This window comes from Gekko japonicus, unplaced genomic scaffold (assembly GCF_001447785.1).
Source record: "Gekko japonicus isolate JY-2015 unplaced genomic scaffold, Gekko_japonicus_V1.1 scaffold1839, whole genome shotgun sequence".
In the NCBI taxonomy this organism is placed as follows: Eukaryota; Metazoa; Chordata; class Lepidosauria; order Squamata; family Gekkonidae; genus Gekko; species Gekko japonicus.
Genome location: NW_015175415.1, coordinates 20,691 through 46,445, shown reverse-complemented (window position 1 = coordinate 46,445; position 25,755 = coordinate 20,691). Strand labels below are relative to the sequence as shown.

At 44.2% G+C, this 25,755-nt stretch overlaps 1 protein-coding gene across 1 annotated transcript in view; it reads right to left on the bottom strand.

The window, feature by feature from the left end:
• Nucleotides 1-25,755, bottom strand: part of LOC107122644 (myc box-dependent-interacting protein 1-like) — a gene marked incomplete at its 5' end in the record, with an annotated part of 63,509 nt that overhangs the window by 33,860 nt on the left and 3,894 nt on the right. The window contains 5 exons of the mRNA XM_015425769.1: nt 2,928-3,078; nt 5,830-5,874; nt 11,977-12,059; nt 13,825-13,900; nt 14,171-14,256. Coding sequence (XP_015281255.1) covers nt 2,928-3,078; nt 5,830-5,874; nt 11,977-12,059; nt 13,825-13,900; nt 14,171-14,256 — 441 coding nt within the window. The remainder of the gene's footprint in view (nt 1-2,927; nt 3,079-5,829; nt 5,875-11,976; nt 12,060-13,824; nt 13,901-14,170; nt 14,257-25,755) is intronic.

Sequence of the window (25,755 nt, the reverse complement as noted above, 5' to 3'; positions counted from 1 at the left end):
GCATATCCCCCCCCCCCCCCGAGAGTTGAACATGGTAGATAGGTGGTTTCCAGTCCCATCAGTAGCAGAATCACACTGCAGTCAATTGGTTTAGAAAGACGTAACAGTGCTTAGAATGGCACTGTTTGTTGCCTATGTTGTGCACACTCACCTCATTGCCATATCTATTCAGCTTTGGTAGGTTTTTACAGTAATTCCACAACCAACAAATTCAATTTGATTCTAGACAACAGAGCAGTAAATAAATAAGAGAGTGTACTATTGATAAACACAGACACTATTATATTATCTTTAGGTCTCCTAAAGCTATCATACATCTCCAGCCACATAAATATTTGAATGGGGGGAACCTACTGGATGCCTTTAAGTAAATGGATCCATTAATGGTATTTGGAAAGACAATACAGGATATATAATAAAAGGAAGAAACTAAAAGAAATTGTCCCCAAAACCAAGAGAACTTTGAGGTGACATTCCCAGCAGAAACAGAAGGTTAGGTTTTTTTTTTAAGTTCACCAGGAAGTATCTCAGAACAGAAGTATCTTCTGTGAACGGGAAATAAGTCACCATTGTTACTTAAGAATCATAGAATCACGGAGTTGGAAGGGGCCCTAGAGGCCATCTAGTCCAACGCCCTGCTCAATGCAGGATCAGCCTAGAGCATCCCTAACAAGTGTTTGTCTAGCTGCTGTCTAAACACTGCCAGTGGGAAGCCTACCACCTCCCTAGGCAGCTGATTCCACTGTTGCATAACTCTTACTGTAAAACTGTTTTTCCTACTATTCAGCCGGTACCTTTGAAGGTGTAAGGAGTATGTCATCTGCATTGAGTTGTCTGAACAAACAGAAATTTGGCACTCCAAACATGTGTCCACAAAACACTGTCATCCCAGTCCAGCTGTATTCAAGGAAGCAGGATTCTGTAGTGAGATAGGGAAATCATGCATGCAGGGTTCCACCAGAGTCAAGTGGCTGGAGCTATACCTGGAGATCCCTTTTTCGTATTCTAAACTCCCACCAAATACCTGTTTGGGAAGAGAAGTGACCAGCTCTGGTTCCTTCAACTCTCCCTACCAAAGAAATGAGGGCTAGATGTTAGACTTCTTTAAAAGGGGCTGTATGTATTTGGCCCTGACTATTCTTCACTTGCTCTATTCAACTGGAGCTTATGTCAGAAAGCATTCCAAGAAACTACCTGAGAAGTTACTTTTCAAACCAGAATGCTGAGTTGGAAACCCACGTTTTAAAACTTCTGGGCCTATTTCTTCTGAAGTGCCCCAAGCATTTTCTTTCCTCCAGAGGGGTTGGTCTTATATTAAATAAGCTTTCCAGTTTGGATTGGGCCTGTTTATATAATAAAAAAAACCCTGCCAGGTGCAAACTCCATTTTCAGTGCCTCTGTCTTCCATTAGGAAAAATCACTGTTTCTCTCAGACAGCCTTTTCATAACTCTACACTCAGTCACACTAAACATTATGGAACATCCTGCATTTATATATTCCATCAGTGCAACTCAGCGAGCAACACTATTCAACCTCCTTCAGTAACAATCTGGTACAGAGTTCAGAATAAAAATAATTTCAATTTTTTAAAAAAGAAAAATGGAACCTATATCACAGTTCTGACCACTCATAATTTCTCTATTCACAGTTGGGTGCTTCAAGAGGAAAGGACCAAGAAAAAGAAGAAAAAAATCCATTCACACTTGAGAAAGTTTACAGGCCAGCAAAATTTTTAAAAATCATATTGTTCAGGCCTTTTTTCCCCCTGTTATATGTACTATGATGCTACCATCCCTACAAGTAGGAATTTGCATAAACTCCAGCTTCTGAGAGAACCACAGTGGCAATAGAACCAGATTTCCAGATATTGGGTTCACATTGTTATCACAGATCTATCATTCTCAATGATCTCCTTGTGTGACTGGTGTAGTTCTGCAACAGGGATACTCTGTCATTGTGACCACATAGTTGATCACTCAAAAACCAGGGCTTTTTTTATGATTACAGAGGACAAGATCAGGTGTGTAGTTTTTGTGCCATGTTGAATTTCAAAGAGCAGCCCACACAAACTATGAGAACTAGAACTCTCGAAATTGACACCTGTGTGTCTTTAACCTGTATCTAAGTTGTTATGTATTGGGGCTGAATCATCCCTGATTGAATCACCCCAGAGACTAGGTGAGCTTGGAGCACAAGAACAATAGCCTGCCAGGATTCTGAAAGTAACCAAACTAGTAGTAATGTTATGTAAATAGCCTATCACTGGGATTGGGGCGTGTTTGGGTGTGGCAATTACATGCTATTTAACAGAGCTGAGGCTCTGGAGTCTTGCTGTTGCTGAAATCACAAATAAAGTTGAACTGATCACTAGACTCGAGCCTGCTCTTCCATGGAACCCACTATTTAACATAAGTCAATTGATTTACCTGCTCACCTACAAAATCATTTGCCTTGTTTTTTAGGCATCAGGATTGTCTTCCTTATTCTACTAGGTGCCTGGTTTCATTGATTTCCCATTTCACTTAACTTCCTACTTCACTGACTTCCCCTTTCACTGTTTCAAGTGTTCATTGGGCAGCTGTGCTGACCCCAACACATGCCGACACCAGGCCTCTTTGTTTAGCCATGTCTCTTCTTTTGCATACAATCATTTACCAGACACAGCAGAGCCTAAGACAAGCTTATTTGAGTATGATAGGCCCATGTGCTGCTGAAGAGGAACTATTGTTGCCCATTTTTACTTGAAGACACTGAATTAAACCAGACTAACATTATAAGAAACTCAGCATGCTCCCTGTGTCTAGAACTGAAGAGTGGAGAGAAGACAAGGATTCTACATTCAGTAGGCACTAGAGAAAACCAAGTAGGACAGAGGTGGCCTTGGAACTCCACAAACAACAAAGTCGTGGCAAGCATCCCTCACTACCTGAGATGGAGACTTAGGGATGCCTCCTCCAGGTGTTTCCAGAGTGGATGGCTCTGGCTCATGGTTGACGGCCTTGGTCTCAGGGCTGGTGGCAGGAGTCCCATCAGGTGGAGACGAAGGGGTTTTGTTTGCTTTTGGAGAGGTACTGTCACTGCAGGAAAAAAGAGAGAGACTTGAGATTCAGCATTTAAATGAATCATCTTATATTTCTTGGAGCTATGGCACGCACATGAATGCCACAGAAATCCTCCTTGCCTGGGACCTTTCAATGTGTCTGCATGTGTACCTTCTACCTGAAAAAGGAAAGCCAGCAACAACATACCACTCCTAGACCATATGAGAAGGTCTAGCACCTGGTGGCATATAAGAAGAGGGATTCCTTTTGGTAGGGAAAAAAGTGTGCTGATGATCAATACCTGGCCCACAATTACAGTGCATGCAACCTATGCTTTCAACAATGAAGAAATTGATTTTAATTAAAATACTGCAGAGATTGAAACACCATGTCCAGTATACAAAGCAAGAGCTTCAGCCTCATTCTGCATTGCACAGTTGCTACCACAATCACCAAAATCCAAAATTCATTCACTAGCCATGAGAAGCGCATACCAATAGACTTCACACAAAAGCTATACATGGGCCCCTGCCACACGGCAGGGGAAAAGCCGCTTGAAGGCGCGGCTTTTAAAATGTTGACACGGCGCGGCGGGATCTCACGGATCCCCCGGCCGCGCCGCCTTTTCTCCCCGGCGCGATCAAACGCCGGGGAGAAAACACGCCCTAACCGGGGGCCGGCCGAACTGCGCATGTCCGAGCATGCGCAGTTCGGCTCCGGCCCGGGGACGCGCCGCGTCCATTTGAACCACCCAAGGTAGGTGGTTCATTTTGCGGCGGTTCTTCCCGGGTTTGGGCCAGTTCGGGTGCGGAAGCAGGACGCTTCCCAGATGTGGTGGTGTGATCGCGCCGGTTTGATCCGGCCCCGAACTGGCCCGCTCCCGGACCAAATCGCCGCGTGTGCACGGGACCATGATGTAGCAGGCTAAAGAAGAGAGCAGAGAAGCTGCACTGAACCACCTTGTATGTTTGGGAGACAAGCATCAGAGCTGGCTTAAATGGCCACAAGCACAGATTGCTTTTTTAAAAAAAGATTAGATGGATTCACGGAAAATATAGCCACTAGCCACAAAAACTTAAGGGAACCCTGACATCCAGAGGCAAGGAATTGTTGAATAACAGTGCTGGAAGATAACATCAGGAGAAGGTCTTGGCCTGTCTACCCTGTTTGTTGGCCATCCAGAGCACCTGGTTGGCTGCTGTATGGAACAGCATGCTGGATCAGACAGACCGTGGGGCTGATCTGGGAAGGTTTTTCTTGTGCCCTTAAAATTCAACTTTTCATCTTTCCAGAAATCCTTTATTGCTGGATTTTTATTAGGAAGAAAATTCCTCTTAACTCAGTAGGACTAATTTCCACGAAAACATACTTTACAAAGTTACCATTTGATTGGTTGTGAATTACACAGAAAATATAAATGCAAGTAATAAGAGGCAGTTGCCTTATTTTCTTCCACTGTTACCTCATTCACCAAGGTTCCAGACATTTATGTTTTGACAGCCAATCTGACAGTACACAGAGAATTTATTCATAAGATGGTGGAAGAGCAACATAGAGAGCTTTCTCCGCTCAGAGTCACTATGCAAATTTTATTCAGCAAGCTAATTAATATATGAATGAAAAATTCTGTATGTGAAAAAAAATCTGGCTCCTTTGAAGGCTACATAATCTCTAAGGCACATGTAGAAACACTGAACAGAATTAAATTTGTTTCTATTCACAACTGGAAAGCAGTTCCTTCAGGATAAAACCACAATTTTTGTCAGTCTAGGATACGACAGAAGAAGTAAGTGTGTGCAAAATACAGAAACAAACTTTACAATCATTTTTAGAAGGAAAAAACAAGGCTTTGTGGGAGAGGCAAATCCACCGTGAATGAAGAGCACAGACAGACCGATTTCACACAAGAGCTGCGCTGCGGTCGCGCCTCCCTTTGCCCCGCTTCTATTGGTCTATTTCCCACTTGAAGCCATGCAGCCGCGTTTTCACCCGCGGTTTCGCCCAATTTCCCCTGTGATTTCATGATCCTCAAAAAACAGGATCACGAAACCGCGGGGAAAATTGGCCGAATCCGTGGGTCAAAATGCGGCCATGCGGCTTCCAGTGGGAAATTGACCAATAGAAGCGGAGCAAAGGGAGGCGCGACCGCGGCGCAGCTCTTGTGTGAAATCGGTCACAGTGATAGAACTGTGATTTCCTTTTGCCCGTGTGGTGAGAAACAAAACAAATCTCTGTACACTTGAGCTCTCTTCTCCTTAACTGGTACTCCCTGCTGTCAGTATCTTCAGACAGGTATAACCAGCTTTTCAGCTAGGTCTTATAGTAGTTTCATGAAAATATTTAGCTCCATGTCATGGGAAACTTCACATGCTGATTTCTGCATATCAGGTCATTGCCTGTTACAGAAACAGCAACTTCTATTTGCTCTGTTAAGCAACTATATATTGCGTGCACAGCATGAGCAGACAGGAAGGTATTACTATTAATTCTCCCCCACTGATGCTTCTGGAAAACATACAGATTCTTCATTTTAAGGTCTGCTGAAAATCCTGACTTTTAATTGAGGTGCAAAAGCAGAGAGGAGATTAGAACAAAGACTTAAAACAAGTTATTTAGATTATTCAGACACACAAAGATCCTGAAACAATTCCAAGGCAGAGCAGATGGAACCATGCAAGGAATTCCATTCCAAGTTAACTATACTAAGCTGTTAGAAATCAGTCTTGTTTTTGAACTTTCACATCCCAGATCACGGCTTGCACAGAATGCAGCTTGCCATACCAGTACCTGCTCATCTTTTTCCTCAGCCTGGAGAACAGTTTAGTTTTCTTTCTGTTGAGGATGGCACACATCAGCAATCGCCGTTACAACACAATACAACTAAGCTGACAGATGCACAAGCTGACACACTTACCATGAAGATACTCAACCAAACATAAATCAGATAAGCTTGGTTCAGACTTCACACGGTAGATATTGAACCTTTTTGGTAAAGAAGCATTCACTAAGTGCTATGCAAATGCTCAGGGATGGGAAGGGGAGAAAGGGCTCCTTCCTTTGGCCACTACTTATGCCCATCTCTCTCTCTCTCTCTCTAGGTCTCTAGAAGTTATAACAGAAAGCATGGTGGGAATGGTGCAGGTTGAGAATGAAAGGGGGTAGAAAACCAAGTGCCCCATATTCAGGAGCTGCCCGTTGCCCTTCACAGGGCTATTTTTGGGCAGGAACGCACAGGAACGGAGTTCCAGCTGGCTTCTGAGTTGGTCATGCGCACACCTACAGCCAAAACTTCTGCCCTTGTGTGGCTACAGAGGGAAGGCCTGGAGAGTGGCCCCCCCCCCCAGCAACTCCGAGGCCAGCAAGCCAGGGGGGCCTGGAAGGATTGGGGAGGCATTTAAATGCCTCCCTGTGCCTTCCCTGGCCTGTCCAAGGACCAGCTTGCCCGGGCACCCCACAGCCGTGGAGTGCCCGGGCAATCCAAGGGAAGGTATGGGGTGTGGCCTAATATGCTAATAAGATGCACTGTCAGGGTGTGGTCCAATATGCTAATGCGTTTCTGATGTTGGGTGTGACCTGTTATGCTAATGAGTTCCTGCTGGGCGTTTTTCTACAAAAAAGCCCTGGCCCTACACAAGTCCCTTACTAAACTGAGCCTCTTGTACTCCTAGAAATCTTAGTCACCTTTAAAAATACATTAATACTGTGGGAGCCACTGCATTAATGTAATATTTAAAATCCTTGGTAAGGCCAAGAACATGGTCATCTTACCTTTAAGCCGCAAACATATTTGCAGTTCTTTTCCAGTTGTTTTAAAAAATTTTTGCTTGTATCACTGGAGAGGCCACTGTATCCCTAAATCTTCCCTTTCCATCACCTCACAATTCTTATTACAAGGCTCCTTTGGATTCAAAGCAGTGTCATGTGGGCACAGGACAAAAAAAAATCCTCCTCAGGATAAAAGTGTTGCTTCCATTGCGGCACAGCTTCTCTCCAAAAGGCTTCAGAAAGGACTGCACTGAAATTGAGGCGCTAAAATTTCAAAAGTTGCTCTGAATCAGAGCAGTTGCAGCAAACGAATAGGAAGTTAAAGAGATAAAACCAAGGGCCAAAACAGATGCAAGAATTGACATCAGTGTTTTGAAGAGATTAATAGATGCTTCTGGCACCCCAGATTCAGACTTGGGGCATACAAACAAAATACAAATACAATACCTTTATTGGCATAAAATATCAAATACACATGCAGCATAGAGCCTCAAGATAGGCTGGAGGGGTATCACATTCTGAATTGCCTTAATATGAGCCTCTCCTCCTAGATACCTCATAAAATAAATTTGCTACAGGTTCCAGAATTTCTATATTATGCGAAGACAATAAAGAACTAATTTTATGCTCATCAGATTGGCCCAAAAGGGGGTCCAACACAGGTTCAATATAAACAACACGGATGTCACAGTGGAATTTACAGTACAATAGCACATGTCCAATGGATTCGATTTCCCCCATCCCACAGGGGCACAATCTATCTTTATAGGGAATTTTGTTGAACCTTCCCGATAGAACAGCTGAGGGAAGGACGTCGAACCGTGCTAGCATGAAAGCCCTACGAAGATGGGGCTGAATCAGTCTTGCCAGGTATCCTGAGGAAATATGGCTAAAAGAAAGTCCCATACTCATGGGAGAGCAATGTCTGTGCGCAAGTCTTCTCAGATCTTGCACCTCTATATCGAGGAGTCTTTGTTTGAGTAAGGCGAAAGCCTTCTGCTCAGACAAAAGTACCAAGTCATCAAAACTAAAGCCGATTATAGAAATTTTTTTCTCTATATTAATCAACCAAGTCGATAGATGGGATTCAGTTAACATGTGCACCACAAGACTGTTTGGGCCAGATCTAAAATGAAGGCGCAGCCAAAATTTGAAGGTTATGGTCCATGCCATCGTAATCTTTGGGTTGTCTCCAGTACTTGGGGCATAATGCATAGGCTTGCCAAGTCCCCCTGGGGGGCGGAGAAAACCCCACCCCAGAGGCCCGTTCCCCGCCGCCGGATCGGGCCCCAGGGGGAGCCCCACCCCAACGTGCGTGTCACCCAGAAGTGACGCGACCACGCCGGGGGTGGGGCCATGGTCATCCAAGGGAAAACTCTATGGTTTTCCCTCGGATGGTCGTGGCCCCGCCCCCAGCGTGCCCGGTGTCGTCGTCACACCGGGATTCCCCCCCCCTGCGGTGCAACGCCGGACTTGGCGACCCTAATAATGCAGGAGGTGAGGAACCTTCCCAACTACCATGTGCTTTCACCAATCGAAAATCATCACCCAAACATTGTGTTTGCCCTGTCAGGGGAAATGATATGCACCCTCCCTTTGCTCAGCATTTTCCCTTTAGAGGACAGCAAGCACAGTCTCCATTCTTTTCCAATCTCTCTCCTCTCTCCTTCTGGCATCTTAAATTTTAACATTTTAACTAGTGTCAATCATTGGGAAGAACTGTGTATATGAATGATACTTTTACAGTGCTAATCTAACCAACTTCAGAGGACGGCGGAAGACAGGAGGGCCTGGCAGGAGATGATCCATGGGGTCGCGAAGAGTCGGACTCGACTGTGCGACTGAACAACAACAATCTAACCATGGTCTCAAGCTAATGCTCCACATAAGAGGTTAAGAAATGCCAGACCCCTGGGTTTGGGTAGACAATTATCCTTCCATTTCTCATTTGAAAACATGTGTGCATGTGCACAAGAGCGGATGTAAAGCAGTAGCTTGAAGAATCACAGGTTTGGAAGGGTCCATAGAGGCCATCTAGTCCAACCCCCTGCTCAATTCAGGATCAGCCTAGAGCATCCCTGACAAGTGTTTGTCCAGCTGCTGCTTAAAGACTACTAGTGAGGGCAGAGCTCATCACCTCCCTAGGCAGTTGATTCCACTGTTGCACGACTCTTACTGTAAAAAAGTTTTTCCTAATATCCAGCTGGTACCTTCCCACCCTTAATTTAAACCCATTATTTGCGAGTCCTATCTTCTGCTGCCAACAGGAACAGCTTCCTGCCCTCCTCTAAGTGACAGCCTTTCAAGTAGTTGTCAATAGCATTTCATCTGAATGGAGGGATATGTCCAGTGGGGTGCTTTCAAGAGCAAACATGTCCCCGCTCAACCTCCTCTTCTCCAGACTAAACACTCCCAAGTCCCTCAGCCTTTCCTCATAGGGCTTGGTCTCCAGGCCCCCAATCATCCTCGTCGCTCTCCTCTGCACACACTCCATTCTGTCCACATCCTTTTTGAACTGAGGCCTCCAGAACTGCACACAATACTCCAGGTGTGGCCTGACCAATGCAGTGTACGGTTGGGACCAGTGTTCCCTCTAAGCTGAGTTAGTCTGAGCCAGCTCACAGTTTTTTAGCCTCCGGCTCACACATTTTTGTCTCAGCTCAGGAAGGATGGCTCCAGAGCAAACTAATTTATGTAGTAGTCAAACCGCTCGCTCACAACTTTAATGCCAGTAGCTCACAAAGTAGATTTTTTGCTCACGAGACTCCACAGCTTAGAGGGAACATTGGTTGGGACTATGACATCTTGCGATTTAGATGTTACGCCTCTGTTGATACACCCCAAGGTCCCATTAGCCTTTTTTGTCACCGCATCACACTGACTGCTCGTATTTAACTTAAGGTCCACCTGTACCCAAGAACTTGTTCACACACACTGCTACCCATAAGTGTATCCCCCGTCCAGCATGCATGTACGTCATTTTTGTTACCCAGATGTAGAACTTGGCACTTATCCTTGTTAAATTGCATGTTGTTCACATCTGCCCACTTTTCCAGTGTGTTCCGATCTTGTTGAATTCTATCTCTATCTTCTGGTGTGTTTGCTGCTCCTCCCAATTTGATGTCATCTGCAAATGTAACGAGTAGCCCCTCCACCCCCTCAGCCAGATCATTTATAAAAGTATTTAAAAGGACTGAGGCCAGAACTGAGCTCTGTGGCACCCCACTGGACATATCCCTCCATTCAGATGAAATGCTATTGACAACTAATCTTCGAGTGTGGTTCTCCAACCAGTTCTCTATCCACCTAACTATTGTACAATCCAGTCCACACCCATCAGAACATCATGGGGAACCCTGTCAAAAGTTTTATTGAAATCCAGGTAAACAACATCGATAGCATTCCCTCAATCCAGTAAGCTTGTCACTTGATCAAATAATGAAATGAGGTTGGTCTGGCAGGACCTGTTGGGGACAAATCTGTACTGACTTCCCCAGACCACCAAGTTGTCCTTTAGATTCTCACAAATCGATCCCTTTAAAATCTGCTCTAGTATCTTCGCTGGGACAGAGGTCAGACTGACTGGCCTGTAGTTTCCTGGGTCATCCTTCCTCCCTTTTTTGAAAATTGGGATAACATCTGCCCTCTTCCAGTCTTGTGGCACATCTCCTGTCCTCCAAGAGGTCTGAAAGATGATGGAAAAATGCTTCGCAAGCTTTCCTAAAGCAGTACACGCAAGTCCCAGTTATCTTTTCCTTACTGTTGACACAGCCTGCAGGACTTAGAGCAGCTGGGAGTCTAATTTCCTAAACTGTTTCATCACTCATGAATTTGGGCAAGAGCCAGAGGCCATCTCATCCAGCTGGTGGGGTCTACCTTTCCCTTAACTGTAAGAGCTTTAAGGAGGAGGGAAAAGAGCATATATTTAATTTTAACCTCAACAATAAATTTCCTCCTTTTTCCTCATGTTATAAACTTGTGTTGGTTTCTTTGGCAAACAAAGTTCTAAGACACAGTGAATTTCTTTACAAAAAATAATATGCTAGATTGGCTGAAAAGAGGTAAGGGGTTCTTTGAAAAACTGAAATGGATTATGGTGATCAGGTTGCCTGACCTTTTCTCCTTCATCAGTACATAAGCTTCCCTATTTCTAGAACAAGGATGTTTGATTAATAGAAAGCAGAGTAGGAAAGGGCTTTATAATACATCTAGTCTAACCTCCCACTGAGTGATTTAGTGAAATACGTAGTCTTTCCAACTCTATAACTGCTCTTTCTGGGGCACACAGGGACCCAATGGCCTATTACCATGTACGTTCTGCAATTTGGATTTCAAAATGGAACTAAAAGGGAAGGAGAGATTTGTGTATCCCCCCCCCCCAGCTAGCAATCCAAAACAGTCCAGTGGCCCCTTTAAGACCAAGTTTTATTCAGGTACAAGCTCTTCCTCCTCTGCCAGGACAGATCTGCATGCCCCCCCCCAATAGCTAAAAATCCAAAACAGTCCAGTGGAGCCTGAGTGGTGGGTGTTGCCTTCTGACACACTTCCGGTGATGTCAGGGGGTGTGGCATATGCAAATAATTTATGCTAATGAATTATGCTAATGAGCTCCTGCACCTCTTTTTCTATGAAATGACCCCTGGGAACAGGGAAAAGGTGACAGTCACAACTGAGAACACCATCCATCTAAAAGCACAAGAGATACTGTTTCCTACCTCTCCCTGACCCCTTTTCTTGTGAATTCTCTCCCTCTTCTTCCCCTTCAGATACTACTGTATTAAAAACAATGTGCTTTTGATCAAAAATACTTTCCCCCCCAGATGGATTCACACCTTCACAATATGCTGTGCACGTTAAGGCCTGAATGCCTGGTGCCTACTGGGAGGCAGTGGAAGGATGGCTCCAAAAGGGTACAGACAAGAAGGCACTGGGTGACTCTCTTCTCTAGTTGGTCAGGTGGAAACAGACAGACAGACATGGCAACCAGTGCAAAGCAGAAGGCCCTATGAGTTCTCCTATGCACAATTATCCCCAGCTAAACCCAGTGAACTTGGACTGCATCAGCTTGCACTGTAAAATACACCTAAACACCACAGGTCCATCTTGCCCTGATACAAGGCAATTCTCTCATATTCCTTGACAAAAAGTAATTGGTCAGTGTTCACTAACCTTGGCTGAGCTTTAATAGGATAGGTGCTGGTTCCATGCTCTTTCTCTAGATCCACAAGGACATCGTTCAAGTTTTGGTTCAACTGAAACAAATATATATATATATATTGTTAAAAAAACTGAACAGGGAAGATTGAAAGTCAGTACAAAAAGAAGATTCAGAGTCTGCATCAGAAATGCATAAGAACATCAGTAGCCCCAGGAAGAGGGCACTGTCCAAAGGGAAATGGTCTTGTTAAAATTTCTTCTGCTTCATGGTCACATAACCCTATGTGCATCATTTTGACATCCAGAAACAGGTGCCACATGAGCAAAGTCTGTATCTCATTTACCCAACAAATTCAGCTCATGTCTCTTCTGTTTCCTCTGTCCCAACTACCACACACTTGAACTATTGTTGAGCCTTTGCATCAACACAGGGTCTTTGTTTCTCTTTGGGAACGAATGCCTTCCTTCTGCTCTTTCTTCCCATCTGCAGCTACGAAACTTGCCTACAACTGCAGACTTGGTTGCTATGGAACCAGAGTCTGTGGAAAAAACACACACACAAGAGTTTAGGCCAAGCCTAGCATCCACACTGAGGAAGGAGGGGGGATTTAATCCATGCCAACAGCCACGTGCCTGCCACGTCAGCAATTCAGCTGACCCTCTCTATCCCCAGCTCTAATGAAATACAGATATCTCCTAAGGAAAGGAAACTTTCCCACATATAACTTTCACCAAGGGAAAACAGAGTACAACATCTTGTTACTAAGTAATAACAGACTGTCCAAAAGCTTGCCTCATAACATGCTACGGTGTGCCAAACTCACTTTAAGTAACAGAGATTTCCTGCCCTACAAATTAAGTGATGGAATGGCTCCATCAGATTATATGTTTCAACTTTACACAAACTGGCATACGACTCTTGCAGCCATCGCCAAAGTCCTATACAAATTTTGGAGGCTACACCAAGAACCTCTGCCACAATGAGAGGATCTAGCTTTGAGGCCCAGAACATGGTATGGATGCGAACACTATGGTCGCTTTCTTCCTGATCCTCTGGGGGGCCTAAGCAGACTATGTACCCAAATATAAAAGTAAGCTGTGACTGAAGTGATAACTCCCATCTTTTGCTTTGAGCCCCTTGAGAACGAGAGAGCCAATAAAAAATTAAAGTACTTTCACCCTTGTATGTATGAAATGCTATTTCTGTTGCCTTCAGCATCCCATTCTTCCAAAGTATTTCTATCTTGTTTATTCCCTACCACAAAAATATAAACTCCATAGCAAGACAATGAAACCCCTGCAAACTTATGGCACTTCAGCTGGGAGTGCATAGTTTCTTTGTTCTGCATTTAGCATCTCGATCCATACATTTAGTAATTCCCTTTTGTAGAATTTGTGCAAAATCACTCATAACACTGAAGAACTGTAGACCATGGTGGTTTCAGTGAACTTGCACAGGGAGACATTTCATTTTCTAAAGCAAGGGTGCCGTTTTTTTAAAGATATGCATTATAACCAAATACCATTTTGGAAAGTCTGTCTATTATCAGGTCAAAGAATTATGCAGAATGAAAGTATGTCAGTAATCCTGAAAATATACCATAGCTGAGATTCCACAAGAAAAAAGGAAATCCCTCAAGTTTCCCAAAGTCTAAGAACAATGAACTGAGTGACTGAATTAGTAAGATCAAGGAAATACTGATTAAAAAATAAATGGAGGGAACAAGACCACACAAAATACTGATTTATTTGAAAGGTGTTCCAAAAGAAGCCACCAATTATGTGAAAAACTGTGAAATGACGTTGGGAATTATTATATTATTCCAGGGTAGCATAAAGGTAACAGTCAGCCATGTTTACCTTGCCCATTTCCTTATGGAAGTTCTCCTCCAAGCCTGCAATGCTCTGGAATGTGTTGACATAAAATCCAACACGACTGGTAAATAAAACACAATACAAGTCAATGGAGCCAAAAAGATGGTTCAAAAATATACCACATATGCCCATCCCACCCCCATTCATCCAAATTTCCATTCCTCCAGTCAGGCATTTGCAGGGTCACAGTGGTAAGCATGGATCAGATCATGTGAACTTAACTGGACTGACGGCAAGAGTTTGGTCTTTCATGGGGCCATCCAAAACTCTTCCATGTACTCTCTGATAAGTAAATACATTATCAAGCTACGGAGCTGCCTCCTGGGCTCACCTATTCCATAGTGAAGGCAGTTCTTCTTGAAGATCAATATTCATCTCCTCAAACACTTTTTGAGCTTTTACTAACTCTTCTTCAGCCTGGAGAAGAGAGTGAGAGCAATCAGCACAATGCATATAGAAATACTCATAGGGAGACAGGGCATATGACCTTATTGTATGTTCTTTACACAGGACCTACCTAGGGTCTTCCAGACTATTGCAAACCAGTTTCTTACAGATGTATTGCCCAAGAGTCTCCTCCAATTCACCTCTATATAAGAGAAGGATTTTTCATGTCTGGGCATGACCGACAACTGGCATAGGGAAGCCCAATAAATAAAGTGAGGAAAAAGTCCAGTGATCCCTTTGGCTGAGATGAGAATGTTAAAAGAGTGGGAAGCATGGGTAATCGACCCTTCCTGTTTCTGATACAAACTTGCAAGCCTGGGCTGAAGAACCAACAAAGCAGAGGAAGCCTGTGAGGTGGGCGTTGTTGCCATGAAGCCACTATTAATACCACTGCCTTGCTGGACTGTGAAGAACACGTGCCAGGGCAATGGACAGAGCTGTGGTCCTAAGTGAAGTGCCCTATGCTGGACTATGGGCAGTACACTGTGGCCAAGGGAAGCCTTGTGCCTAAGAAGTATGCCAAGCTAGATGTGGGCCTGGGGCTTCAGAAGCCTTCTGCCCCTGCCCCTCTGCATCCACACAAGCACTGTGATGCAGACCAACAGCCCTGGCCTCCATCAACACAGAGAGTAGCAGCCCCGAAGAGAGTCCATGTTCTGACAGAGGACCAATGCTCCTGCACAGAAGCCATGAAGAGATCTCTTCGTCACCACGTAGCGCACTCCTCCCCTTCCCAAGCCATTCTGTTGCCCAGCCAGAGACAAAAGAAGTGATTAAGCTTTCTTGCCACCTATCCAGATAATGTCTCTGACAAGCATCGGATCGTTAACATGAAGCAACAAAGCCGTGAAGTGATTGGATCTCCCTACCCCTTCCCCTGCCACACATCAACCCTAAATTGCCCAACTGTCATTTTACTTTATCACATCCATCCTGGAATATTATTCTTTTTGTCACATTTCCTGGGAACCCATGACCACATGACCATCACCTCAGGTCACAATTTGGCTATTTAAGGTGAGCCCTCCCTAGGCTCGCTCTCTTCTCTTCGCCCCCCTACTCCCTTCTCGGTTACATTCCTGATCAGTTTGGAACTGCTCCATGTGTGTCACTGGCCGGCCCATGATCCCTCCCCTCTCTCCTTTTAGTTCCTTTTTCACTGTAAGATCTGTGCATCACATCGGACAGGTAACATATCACCCCCCAATGATACTTTCTGCTAATGCGGATGTCACTATCTTTTCAACCTTAATTTCCTAGCTCTGTATTGTGTGTGCGAGTGTTTGCAATTATTATCGTATGATTGCAGATCTTAAGTAAAAGACCAATTACTTCATGCAACTTGGCCACGGGCTCTGGGAATTCTGACTCTGGTATACACAGGTTATGTCCCAATATTTCATGCCTATAGCCCTTTAATATCCATTATTCCCCAAGCTTAGTAATAATATAAGGCAATTTGGCTAACAGTGTGGTCAGAAACTAGTGCTGTGGAAAGCGCTGGTTGGCCATAGTGGCCACAATTGACAGAGATGGCACTCCCCTGGGTCTGCAGAGGGCCTGGGAATGCCAAGGCAAGGGTGGGCCCCATCTGAGGAGGTGGGTTCAAATATTGAGGAGGGCCTCAAAGGAAGTGGTCCAGAGGATCTGGGGTGGTTGAAGTGAGGAGGCAATAGGACAGGCAGGTGCAGAGGTGGAAGTGAAGGAACTCTCCAGGAGCCATGCCTGGCTGATGCTGTACCCAGCACGCAAAGCAGAATAAAAGATGTTTACTTGCCACCTGTTGTCTGAAAGTTTGTGGGAGCCACCATGAACCAGCACCCCACCCCTAGCCTGCTGTACACATTCCCTCCTGTATGTGGCCCAGAGTGTTTCTGCCCCACATTCATCTTAATTATGGTAAGCAAAAGCTGCGTTTTCAGAAGCGACCATGGTACATTCCGGCTACACCACACTGTAAAAGATCACATGCATTGAAATAGAAACATGAACTTTGGTTGCCATGATAAGGTTTCTTAAAAGCCACAGAATGTCCTAGAGCAGGAGATTTCCACGCAGGATGAGATATTCTGAAAGAAGGAACCTGACTCTCACCCAAATGCCCTTTCTTCTCAAAAAATTATAGATGATCCCCCATGAACCAGTGAGAATTATGACACCTTTGCATAGATACCCAGGAAAGTTGGTGGCAGTGCAACATTCAGATCAATATGAATCTGAGGGGCCCCCTGTGAATACTGAACACTGATTTCATCACACGATTTTAAAGGATATTGTAGAGCTGGGAAAGTTACAAACAAGAACAACCACAGTGATCAGTGGGTTAAAACAACTTTCCCACAAGGAAGGGTCACTTCATTTAGGGTTTTTAAAAATAAACTAAAAAAGATGTCTAAGGGCTGTGAGAGACTGGGTGACATATTGGGTGACAAAGAAAGTAAATGCAGAGCATTTTTCTCTCCCTCTCAATAAATCGCAGCAGATTCAGGACACTTAGTAGGAAGCACACCCTTGTATAATATTTAATGTATGAAATTTGCTGTTAAGAGGGCTTTAACAATGGAAAATTCATAGAGGATAGGACATTCAATGTAATATCACCATGCTCCCTGGAGCGCCAGCAGGACATAAGAACATAAGAGAAGCCAATGTTGGATCAAACCAATAGCTCATCCAGTCCAACACTCTGTCACACAGTGGCCAAAAATACCAGGTGCGATCAGGAAGTCCACCAGTGGGGCCAGGACACCAGAAGCCCACCCACTGTTGACCCCCCCCCCAGCACCAAGAATACAGTGCAACACTTGCCCCAGCCCGAGAGTTCCTATCTATACCTAGTGGCTAATAGCCACTGATGGACCTCTGCTCCATATGCTTAGCTAATTCCCTCTTGAAGCTGTCCATGCTTGTAGCCGCCGCCACCTCCTGTGGCAGTGAATTTAATGTGTTAATCACTCTTTGGGTGAAGAAGGACTTCCTTTTATCTGTTCTAAGTTGACTACTCCGCAATTTCATTGAGTGCCCATGAGTTCTTGTACTGTGAGAAATGGAAAAAAGTACTTCTTTCTCCAACTGCTCTATCCCATGCATAATCTTATAAACCTCGATCATGACACCCCTCAGCCGTCGTTTCTCCAGGCTAAAGAGCCCCAAGCGCTTTAACCTTTCTTCATAGAGAAAGTGTTCCAACCCTTTTATCATTCTAGTTGCCCTTTTCTGCACTTTTCCCAATGCTATAATATCCTTTTTTGAGGTGTTGTGACCAGAACTGTACACAGTACTCCAAATGAGGTCACACCATCGATTTATACAGAGGCATTATAATACTGGCTGATTTCTTTTCAATCCCCTTCCGAATAATCCCCAGCATAGTGTTGGCTTTTTTTTATTGCAGTTGCACAATGTTTCAACATTTTCAGTGAGTTTTCTACTACGATTCCAAGATTTCTCTCTTAGTCAGTCTCTGCCAGGTCGGACCCCATCAACGTGTATTTATATTTAGGATTTTTCACTCCAATGTGCATCACTTTGCACTTGGCCACATTGAACCACATTTGCCACCCACTCGCCCATCCTCAACAAATCCCTTTGGAGTGCCTCACAATCCTCCCTAGTTCTCACCACCCTGAATAACTTTGTGTCACCTGCAAATTTAGCCACTTCACTGCTTACTCCCAATTCCAAATCATTAATACAAAAGTTTAAAAGTATCGGACCGAATACTGATCCCTGCTGCACTCCACTTCTTACCACCCTCTACTGAGAAAATTGCCCATTTATACTCACTCTCTGTTTCCTATTAATTAGCCAGTTTTTGATCCACAAAAGGACTTGTCCATTTATCCCGTGACTATTGCGCTTACTTAGGAGCCTTTGATGAGGAATTTTATCAAAAGCTTTCTGGAAGTCAAAGTAAACAACATCTATTGAGTCCCCCCTCGTCCACATGTTTCTTCACTCCCTCAAAGAACATTAACAGGTTAGTGAGACAAGATCTTCCCTTACAGAACCCATGCTGAGACTGCCTCAATAGTTTTTGTTCATCTATGTGCCTACTAATTCTTTCCTTAATAATGGTTTCTACCAATTTACCCGGTATCGACGTCAGACTGACTGGCCTGTAATTTCCCGGATCTCCTCTGGAACCCTTTTTAAAGATGGGAGTGACATTACCTACCTTCCAGTCCTCAGGGATGGAGGCAGATTTTAATGAAAAATTACATATTTTTGTCAGGAGATTCACAAGTTCACATTTGAGTTCTTTCAGAACTCTCGAATGTATGCTATCCGTGTGTGGTGACCTTCCTGCTTCTTCAGCAGGGCCGGTAAGACTGGGGCTCTCCCAGGGCAGGCCCCTCCCCCAGCTGGATCGACTTAGAGAGACCAACCCCACTCAGGAGGAGGAGCCGTATCCCAATAATGAGGACTGCCACACTCCCAGGACAGTTTAAGGGCAGTTTAAAAATTGGGCAGTTTAAAAATTGAACCAAATAAATAAATTGTCTTTTACATAATCCTTTAAAACCACATTTAATTATTATGGCTTCTTTTTAAATTATGGCCCAATCTGCATCTAGTATTTGCTCCGTTGTTGTACCAAACCCACACTGGAACAGAAAAAGATGTGGCTCAAAACCACATTCAAATACCCCAGGTTAATGCCATACTGACTGCAGAGACACCCCTGAATGGCCATAAAACGGCCATAAATCCATGCAGACAGCCACCATAAAACCAGAGATCAAACGAAGTGAAGGCCGCATGCAGTCTGAACGCTGCCATAAAATTCGACACTCAATCAAAGTGAAAGCGGCATGCAATGCAGATGGGAATTTCTGTTCCAGGGTGGGTTTGGTATAACAGCGGACCAAATGCTAGATGCAGATTCGGCCTATGTGTACAGCCCACTGTGATCAAGCCATCCCTGTAGAACAATACCACTGGGAATTACCTAAAACGAGACCAAGAAACTGAACTTCCAATGAAAATCTACTAGCCGATTTTAGTGGTTGCTTGCCACTAGGCTGCTGTTCTGGACTTATTCCACAAAGCAAAAGCATCAGTGCTGCTTTTAGTCAGCATTTCAATGGGGTTGTGGGGAAGCAGGAATTTGCTGTGCTAAGCAGTTCTTCTCCATCCACCCACAACCACCCTGAAAACAGATTACAAAATGAAGCATATTGTTTGAGCAGTAAATTTAGGCCTTAACCCTCTGGGGCTCTACTCTCTAGAAGAGTCTTCATTTCAATTTTCATTTTGTCAGGGGCGGCAGGCTTTGTCTACTCAGCAAAATTTGTTTTCAGAGTTTAAAGAAAGACTGGGATTTAGACAGATAGTGAGAAACTGAGGTCATGCCTACATTTACTTTAAGAGGTAGAGCCATTCTGACTACCAACTGTAAAATGTACCATGTGCCGTAAAGATAATCTAGCCCAGAGTGGTTACCACCTGCCAGTCCCCTGGCGTAGTGCACCTCTTCCCGAAAATAAGGTTGCCAACTCCAGCTTGGAGATACAGGGATGGTGTCTGGGGAGGGCAGAGCACTCAGCAGGGATATTATTCCATGGGACACACCCTCTGAAGCTGCCATTTCCTCCACAGGAACTGATGTCTGGAGCCCGAAGATCAGTTGTAATTCCAGAACTCCAGACTCCTTCTGGAGATTAGTAACCTACCTGAAAAGTGATGCTCATATTGTTTCTTCATTCTCCTCCCATAGTCAGAAATAAGATGGAAAGCAGGAAGACAAAGAAGGGGACCAGAGCTACTATGTCATCAGTGACAGGAAACAATAGAAGGAAGGCTTGGTGGGCTCCATACTGAGAAGATAATAGCTACGTTCAGACATCATGATTAAACAACATTTTTAGTTCACCCACTTCTGCTTATCGAACTAATCATGGTTAGTCTAGAATAGGATCAAAGCTAAGAGTCTGCTTGGAAATCCTGGTTTCTCTGCTGCGATTGGGAGCCAATTGCAGGAGGAACTGTAAGATGTTGGAGCTGCACTGTGGCTGTGTCGGTGTCCTGAGGGTGATGCTACCAGTCAAAGTAGAACTAAACCAGATTTTCTTTCACTGAGAAGTCATAATGACTAAGCAAGTTAGTACAAATCAGGATTCACAAGCCAGGATACAGCTCTTCCTAAGCATCGGGGTTTATGGCCCTCCTGTTAACTCAGACCAGAATCTGGACATCACAGTCAATCTAGAGCTCAGTCAAACCACAGTTCATAAAATATATTCAGTGTGATGTCTGAACAAAGCCTAGTTCAGCGGGAATCTCTGCCTAATCTGCAAATGTAACCAGTTTCATGTCAGTCCACTGTTGTGCCCCCCCCCACACACACAAGCACGTAATTCTGAGAATATATGTTTCCCAAAGTGCAGATTAATTTCTAACCAACCAAACAACCCTCCCCAATTCTCAAAAAAAGAAAAGAAAAAAATAGAATTCCCAGAGTTTTTGTAACAAGAGCTTGTAGATAAGTCTGTTACCTCTACAGTTTGTCTCATCTACACTACCAGTCTGAAATAATGTTAAAATCAAATTCAAACTGGCATTCTTCCCCATAAATCTACATTGTTGACCAAGGCTCATTAAGGTTGCCCTGGAAACCGGCTTATGGACTCACACACCTCGGCATGAAAATCAGTGCGGTAAGCCAAATGGGAGCCCATTCAGTTGATAGTCAAGAGATAAGTGCTCCTCTTGTACATATAAATTGTTCCTATTCAAGGTTTTTAGCCATGGAAATACATGGGACTTGTGGAAACACATTATGAAAACATAGGAAAGAGACTTAAGATGTGGATGACAAATTTGTACAAACTCAGGCGATTTGCAGTTGAAGAAACAAGATGATTTAATTTGGAATTCTATCAAGAACTTGATAAATCTTAAAGCAATTTGATACTGCAAATTGGGCACTTGTACTAGAAACCAGGCCAAAAAGAAGTGAAGGAGTTCTTTTGGGCCATTTTTTTTCTTAAATTGCTCAGGGCAAGCTTTCTTAGGAACCCACAATGCTGGCAACATAAAAAAAAAGTAGTGGAAAGAGAGACATCTGCATTCTCATTTTCAAAAGTCGCACTTCTGAGTTCTTTTTATCTAGCCAAAGCCAAACTATTCCTACAAGCTCAAACCTGCACTCGTCTGTTATTTTTTATATACCTAGTAAAATTAAAAAATTTCCAAACCAACTAATATGTAAGGACTCATTACTCCTGCTGTTACAGAATCTCTTCTAAAATTAATCCATTCTTCCTGCAACATGATGCTGAGATTGGTGCAGACATTTTAATAGCCCTCTGTGTGAATAGCCAAATATTAACCACTAGGTATCCAAGAATAGACATGGATGAAATTTCCAGTTTTCAAACAGAAATGAATTTACTGTCCAATCCCAGGAAAGCAGCAAGGGAATTCCCGGAAACAGGGAAGTCTGATACTGTGCTGCAAGGGATTACAAACTGCGGAAACGAGCGAAAGAGGTGGAGGAATACAAATGCAGGAGTGGGGAGAGCCGTTCCTGTGGAAAATGTCTCAGTTCCTCAGGGATACAAACAAAATTTGGTTCCTTCCAGCCAAGGCAAAGATTTATTGTCCACATAATTAAGAAGTTTTTATACCTCTTTCTCTATTGCTCAGACCCTCATGATCTGCCAGTGAGTTGCATCATCTATTCCCCCAAGTGTGCTTAGGAATTTGAGTACCAAAATACAGTTTCCCTCCACCAATGCAACCTGAGGTCCAGTGATGAACCACAGATTTTATTTGGTTTCTTACAGAGCTCCCATCCCATACAACTCATGAATTTTAAGGATACCTGGCTGGATTCCATTTTTTCTGGCAAAAGCTTCACAGGTGCCCTCCTGGTACTTGCTCAAGATCCAATTACAAAATTCCATGGGGGGGGAGTGGAAAACCATTGACTTCTATTTTAAAGGTGAGATACAAAACAGGATGTCCATACTGAGGCTGAAGTTTACAGGTGTGTGAATGTGCTGACACGTGTATAAAAAACCCTTTACGTGGAGTGTATAGCCTTCTCCACCCTCGGTTCGTTTGACTGCAATGGTGATGCCCCTTACCAAAGGTGAAGATGAGCCGGCCAAGGCTGGCCAGGAAACACTACAAAGTTACTTAAAAAATAACTGGCTTTATTAAATAGACTCACTATACACTACCAGGCCCGGTGCTAGCTAGGCGTTCGGCCGGATTCTTAAAACAATACACAAAGGCTATTTCTTAAAAACAATAAGATAAGGCAAATAGATAAATGCAGGGCTATTTTGGGGCAGGAACGCACAGGAACGGAGTTTCGGCTGGCTTCAGAGTTGGCCACGCCCACTACAGCCAAAACCTCTGCTTGCGTGGCTACAGAGGGAAGGCCTGGTGAGCGACACCCCCCCCCGGCAACTCCAAGGCGGGTGGGCCAGGGGCCCCCTGGAAGGATTGGGGAGGCATTTAAATGCCTCCCCGTGACTTCCCCGGCCTGCCCAAGGGAAGGCATGGGGGTATGGCTTAATATGCTAATGAGCTGCACTGCCAGGGGTGTGGCCTACTATGCCAATCGGTTTCTAGTGCTGGGTGTGGCCTATTATGTTAATGAGTTCCTGCTGGGCTTTTTCTACAAAAAAAGCCCTGGATAAACGGTCAGAGTCCTCCCCCCCCCAGCATACACAGGGGCTCCTGGGCAGACCCAGTGACTCTCAGGAGGTGTAAGGTCTCACTGAGATTCAAAGAGTCAGCCCCCAAATGGCAAAAGGAGCTTATATTTATACAAAATTGATCAAAGATTTCACAAAAGCTATTGCATGTGTAAATTACAGCAACTGACACAAATGCTTCGATAAGGGTAGGCTCTTCCTGCATGCTGGGTACCCACACATTCCAAGATTTACAATGTCACAGTATTTCATTTGTAAAACAACACAAGATTAAACCTCAAATTCTGAATGACAACCATGAAGATGTTTATGTTCCCTTGATGTTCAAGATGTTCCTTTGTGTTCTCTGCACTTGAGAAAAACCAGACATGATGTTATCTACGGGATGCAACTAAGGGTGAGAAATGCTGTATTTCTAAAATCCTTTACTTTGCTAATGTTCAGGCTTCCTTCACCAAATGGTTGCCCTCACACAATTTATTGCTTGATGGTCTTAGATTTTTCATACCTATAGGCCATTTGGGTTGATGTTAACTAAGGGAAAGGAATATGGGTCCTTCCTGCGTAGGTGACAGAGAGGGGGTACTCCACAGACAAAGAAAGACAAAGCATTGCATTTTGGGAGCTTGGTTCTGTGTGCTAGAAGCTGCTTGCTTGTGACACAAAGACAGAGACTACAAATATGATTTCTTTACATAAAGAGGTACAATTTTCTGATCCAAACCCAACATTTCTTACAACAACAGGTTACAAGGAAGACCGGAGAGAAAACTGCCACTCCACTGTCCCTCCTCAGCTAGCCATATGCTTAGATAGAGAGCAGGGGGAGGGCAGCAAGGACATCAGTACTGTGCTCATCTGCAGGGAATCTTTTTTCCCCCCTTTAGAAGCCTAGGACATATGGTCTGAGGAGGGAGAGAAGACCAGTGATCAGAGGACTGGGAAGTTATGTAGCAGCAGGTGAAGGAGGGTTTCAACATAGGAAAGGTGCCAGATGGAACAGGGCAATGCTGGGAAGATTTTTCTACTTAAAGACAGAACAAAGTTTGAGTCACCTCTAAGTTTAAAGTTTAAATCTGGATATAAGCAGGGGTCATTTCCTGCGGGGAGCGCACAGGAGCAGAGCTCCGACAGTAAGGAGCCCAGGGGGCAGGCACATGCAACAAGCCCTGCCCCCTGCTCCCAGCAGCCTCAGTAAGGTCACGAGGAGCAAGAAGCAAACAGGTAAGCTGCAGAGCCACCACCACCCTGGTCCACCTTCAGGTACAAGCTCTCCCTCTGAGGGCAGGTCCGCGTTGCCCCCCCCCCCCAATAGCTAGCAATCCAAAACAGTCCAGTGGAGTCTGAGTGGTGGGTGTTGCCTTCTGACACACTTCTGGTATGCAAATAAGTTATTATGCAAATAAGTTGTGCTAATGAGTTATGCTAATGAGCTCCTGCACCTCTTTGTCTACGAAATGATCCCAGGGTATAAGCTTCCGTGTGCATGCACACTTCTTCCGATACAAGCTTTGTTCTGTTGCTTCAGACTGACATGGCTGCCCATCTGAATCGACTTAAAAAACACTTAGCTGTTCACCAGAAACTGAGAAATACAGTACAAGAAAGAGTTCTATAAAGTGGCAGAGATGAGTTTGCCATCAACATTATCCACCCATAGCACCTCAGAAACCACAGGCATTACACCATAATATACCAGTAATCAGCGACAAGAGGCCCCAGACCCAAATCTGACATCCTTAGTACCACCACAGCTCTCCCAAAACCCTCCATTTCCACACAGGAAAGAAAGGTGTGATGGAAACAATGGCTATGGAACTGAAACTTGCTGACAGTAAAACAGAACTTCAGTGGCAATAGAGAAAGCAGAATTTCCAGCATGAGCTATTGTGAGTCAGCACCAGGGTTGCCAGCAGGAGATGGAGGGGAGGACATGGAGGGAACCGTCAGCAATGGTATGATGTCACTTCCAGGGGAGAAACTCAGGCATGATGTCACGCTTCTCTAGGAATTGCCCAAAACTCTATGGTAAAACCACAGATTCCTAGAGTGGACTGACATCATTGCCAGGTTTTTCCTATAAGTAACATCATGCTGTCACCAACAACAGTGTCCCCCCAAAAATATATATATATATATTTTTCTCACACTGGAAATGCCATGGTGGAAAACAGAATTTGAGGGATCCTCTGCTTCTGGTGGAAAACTGGCAGGCCAGTTCAGAGCTCACTTTTTCAGATGCTATGGAAAGGAAATCATTTTGGAGATACTGATAAGAGAAAATCATGGGGGGGGGGGGGAGTTGGGCCAGAAACAGGCTTGACGTGAATCCTTTCATAAAACTTTCAGATGTGATTTCCTGTGTAAAGGACTGTTTTTAGCCCTATCTGCATCTAGCATTTGCTCCGCTGTTATACCAAACCCACACTGGAACAGAAATTCCTGTCTACATTGCATGCCACTTTCACTTTGATTGAGTGTCACATTTTATGGCAGTGTCCAGACTGAATGCTGCTTTCACTTTGTTTGATCTCTGGTTTTATGGTGGCTGTCTGCATAGATTTATGGCCGTTTTATGGCCATTTGGGGGGGTGACTCTGCAGTCAGTACGGTGTTGGCCCGGAGTAGTTGAATGTGGTTTTGAACTGCATCTTTTTCTGCTCCAGTGTGGGTTTGGTAAAACAACTGAGCAAATGCTAAATGCAGACTGGGCCTTTGAGAAACCTGTATTTTTACATTGATATGGGACCAGCACAGAGAAAACCAGAGTCACAATTTTAGAGAAAGGGTAGCTACC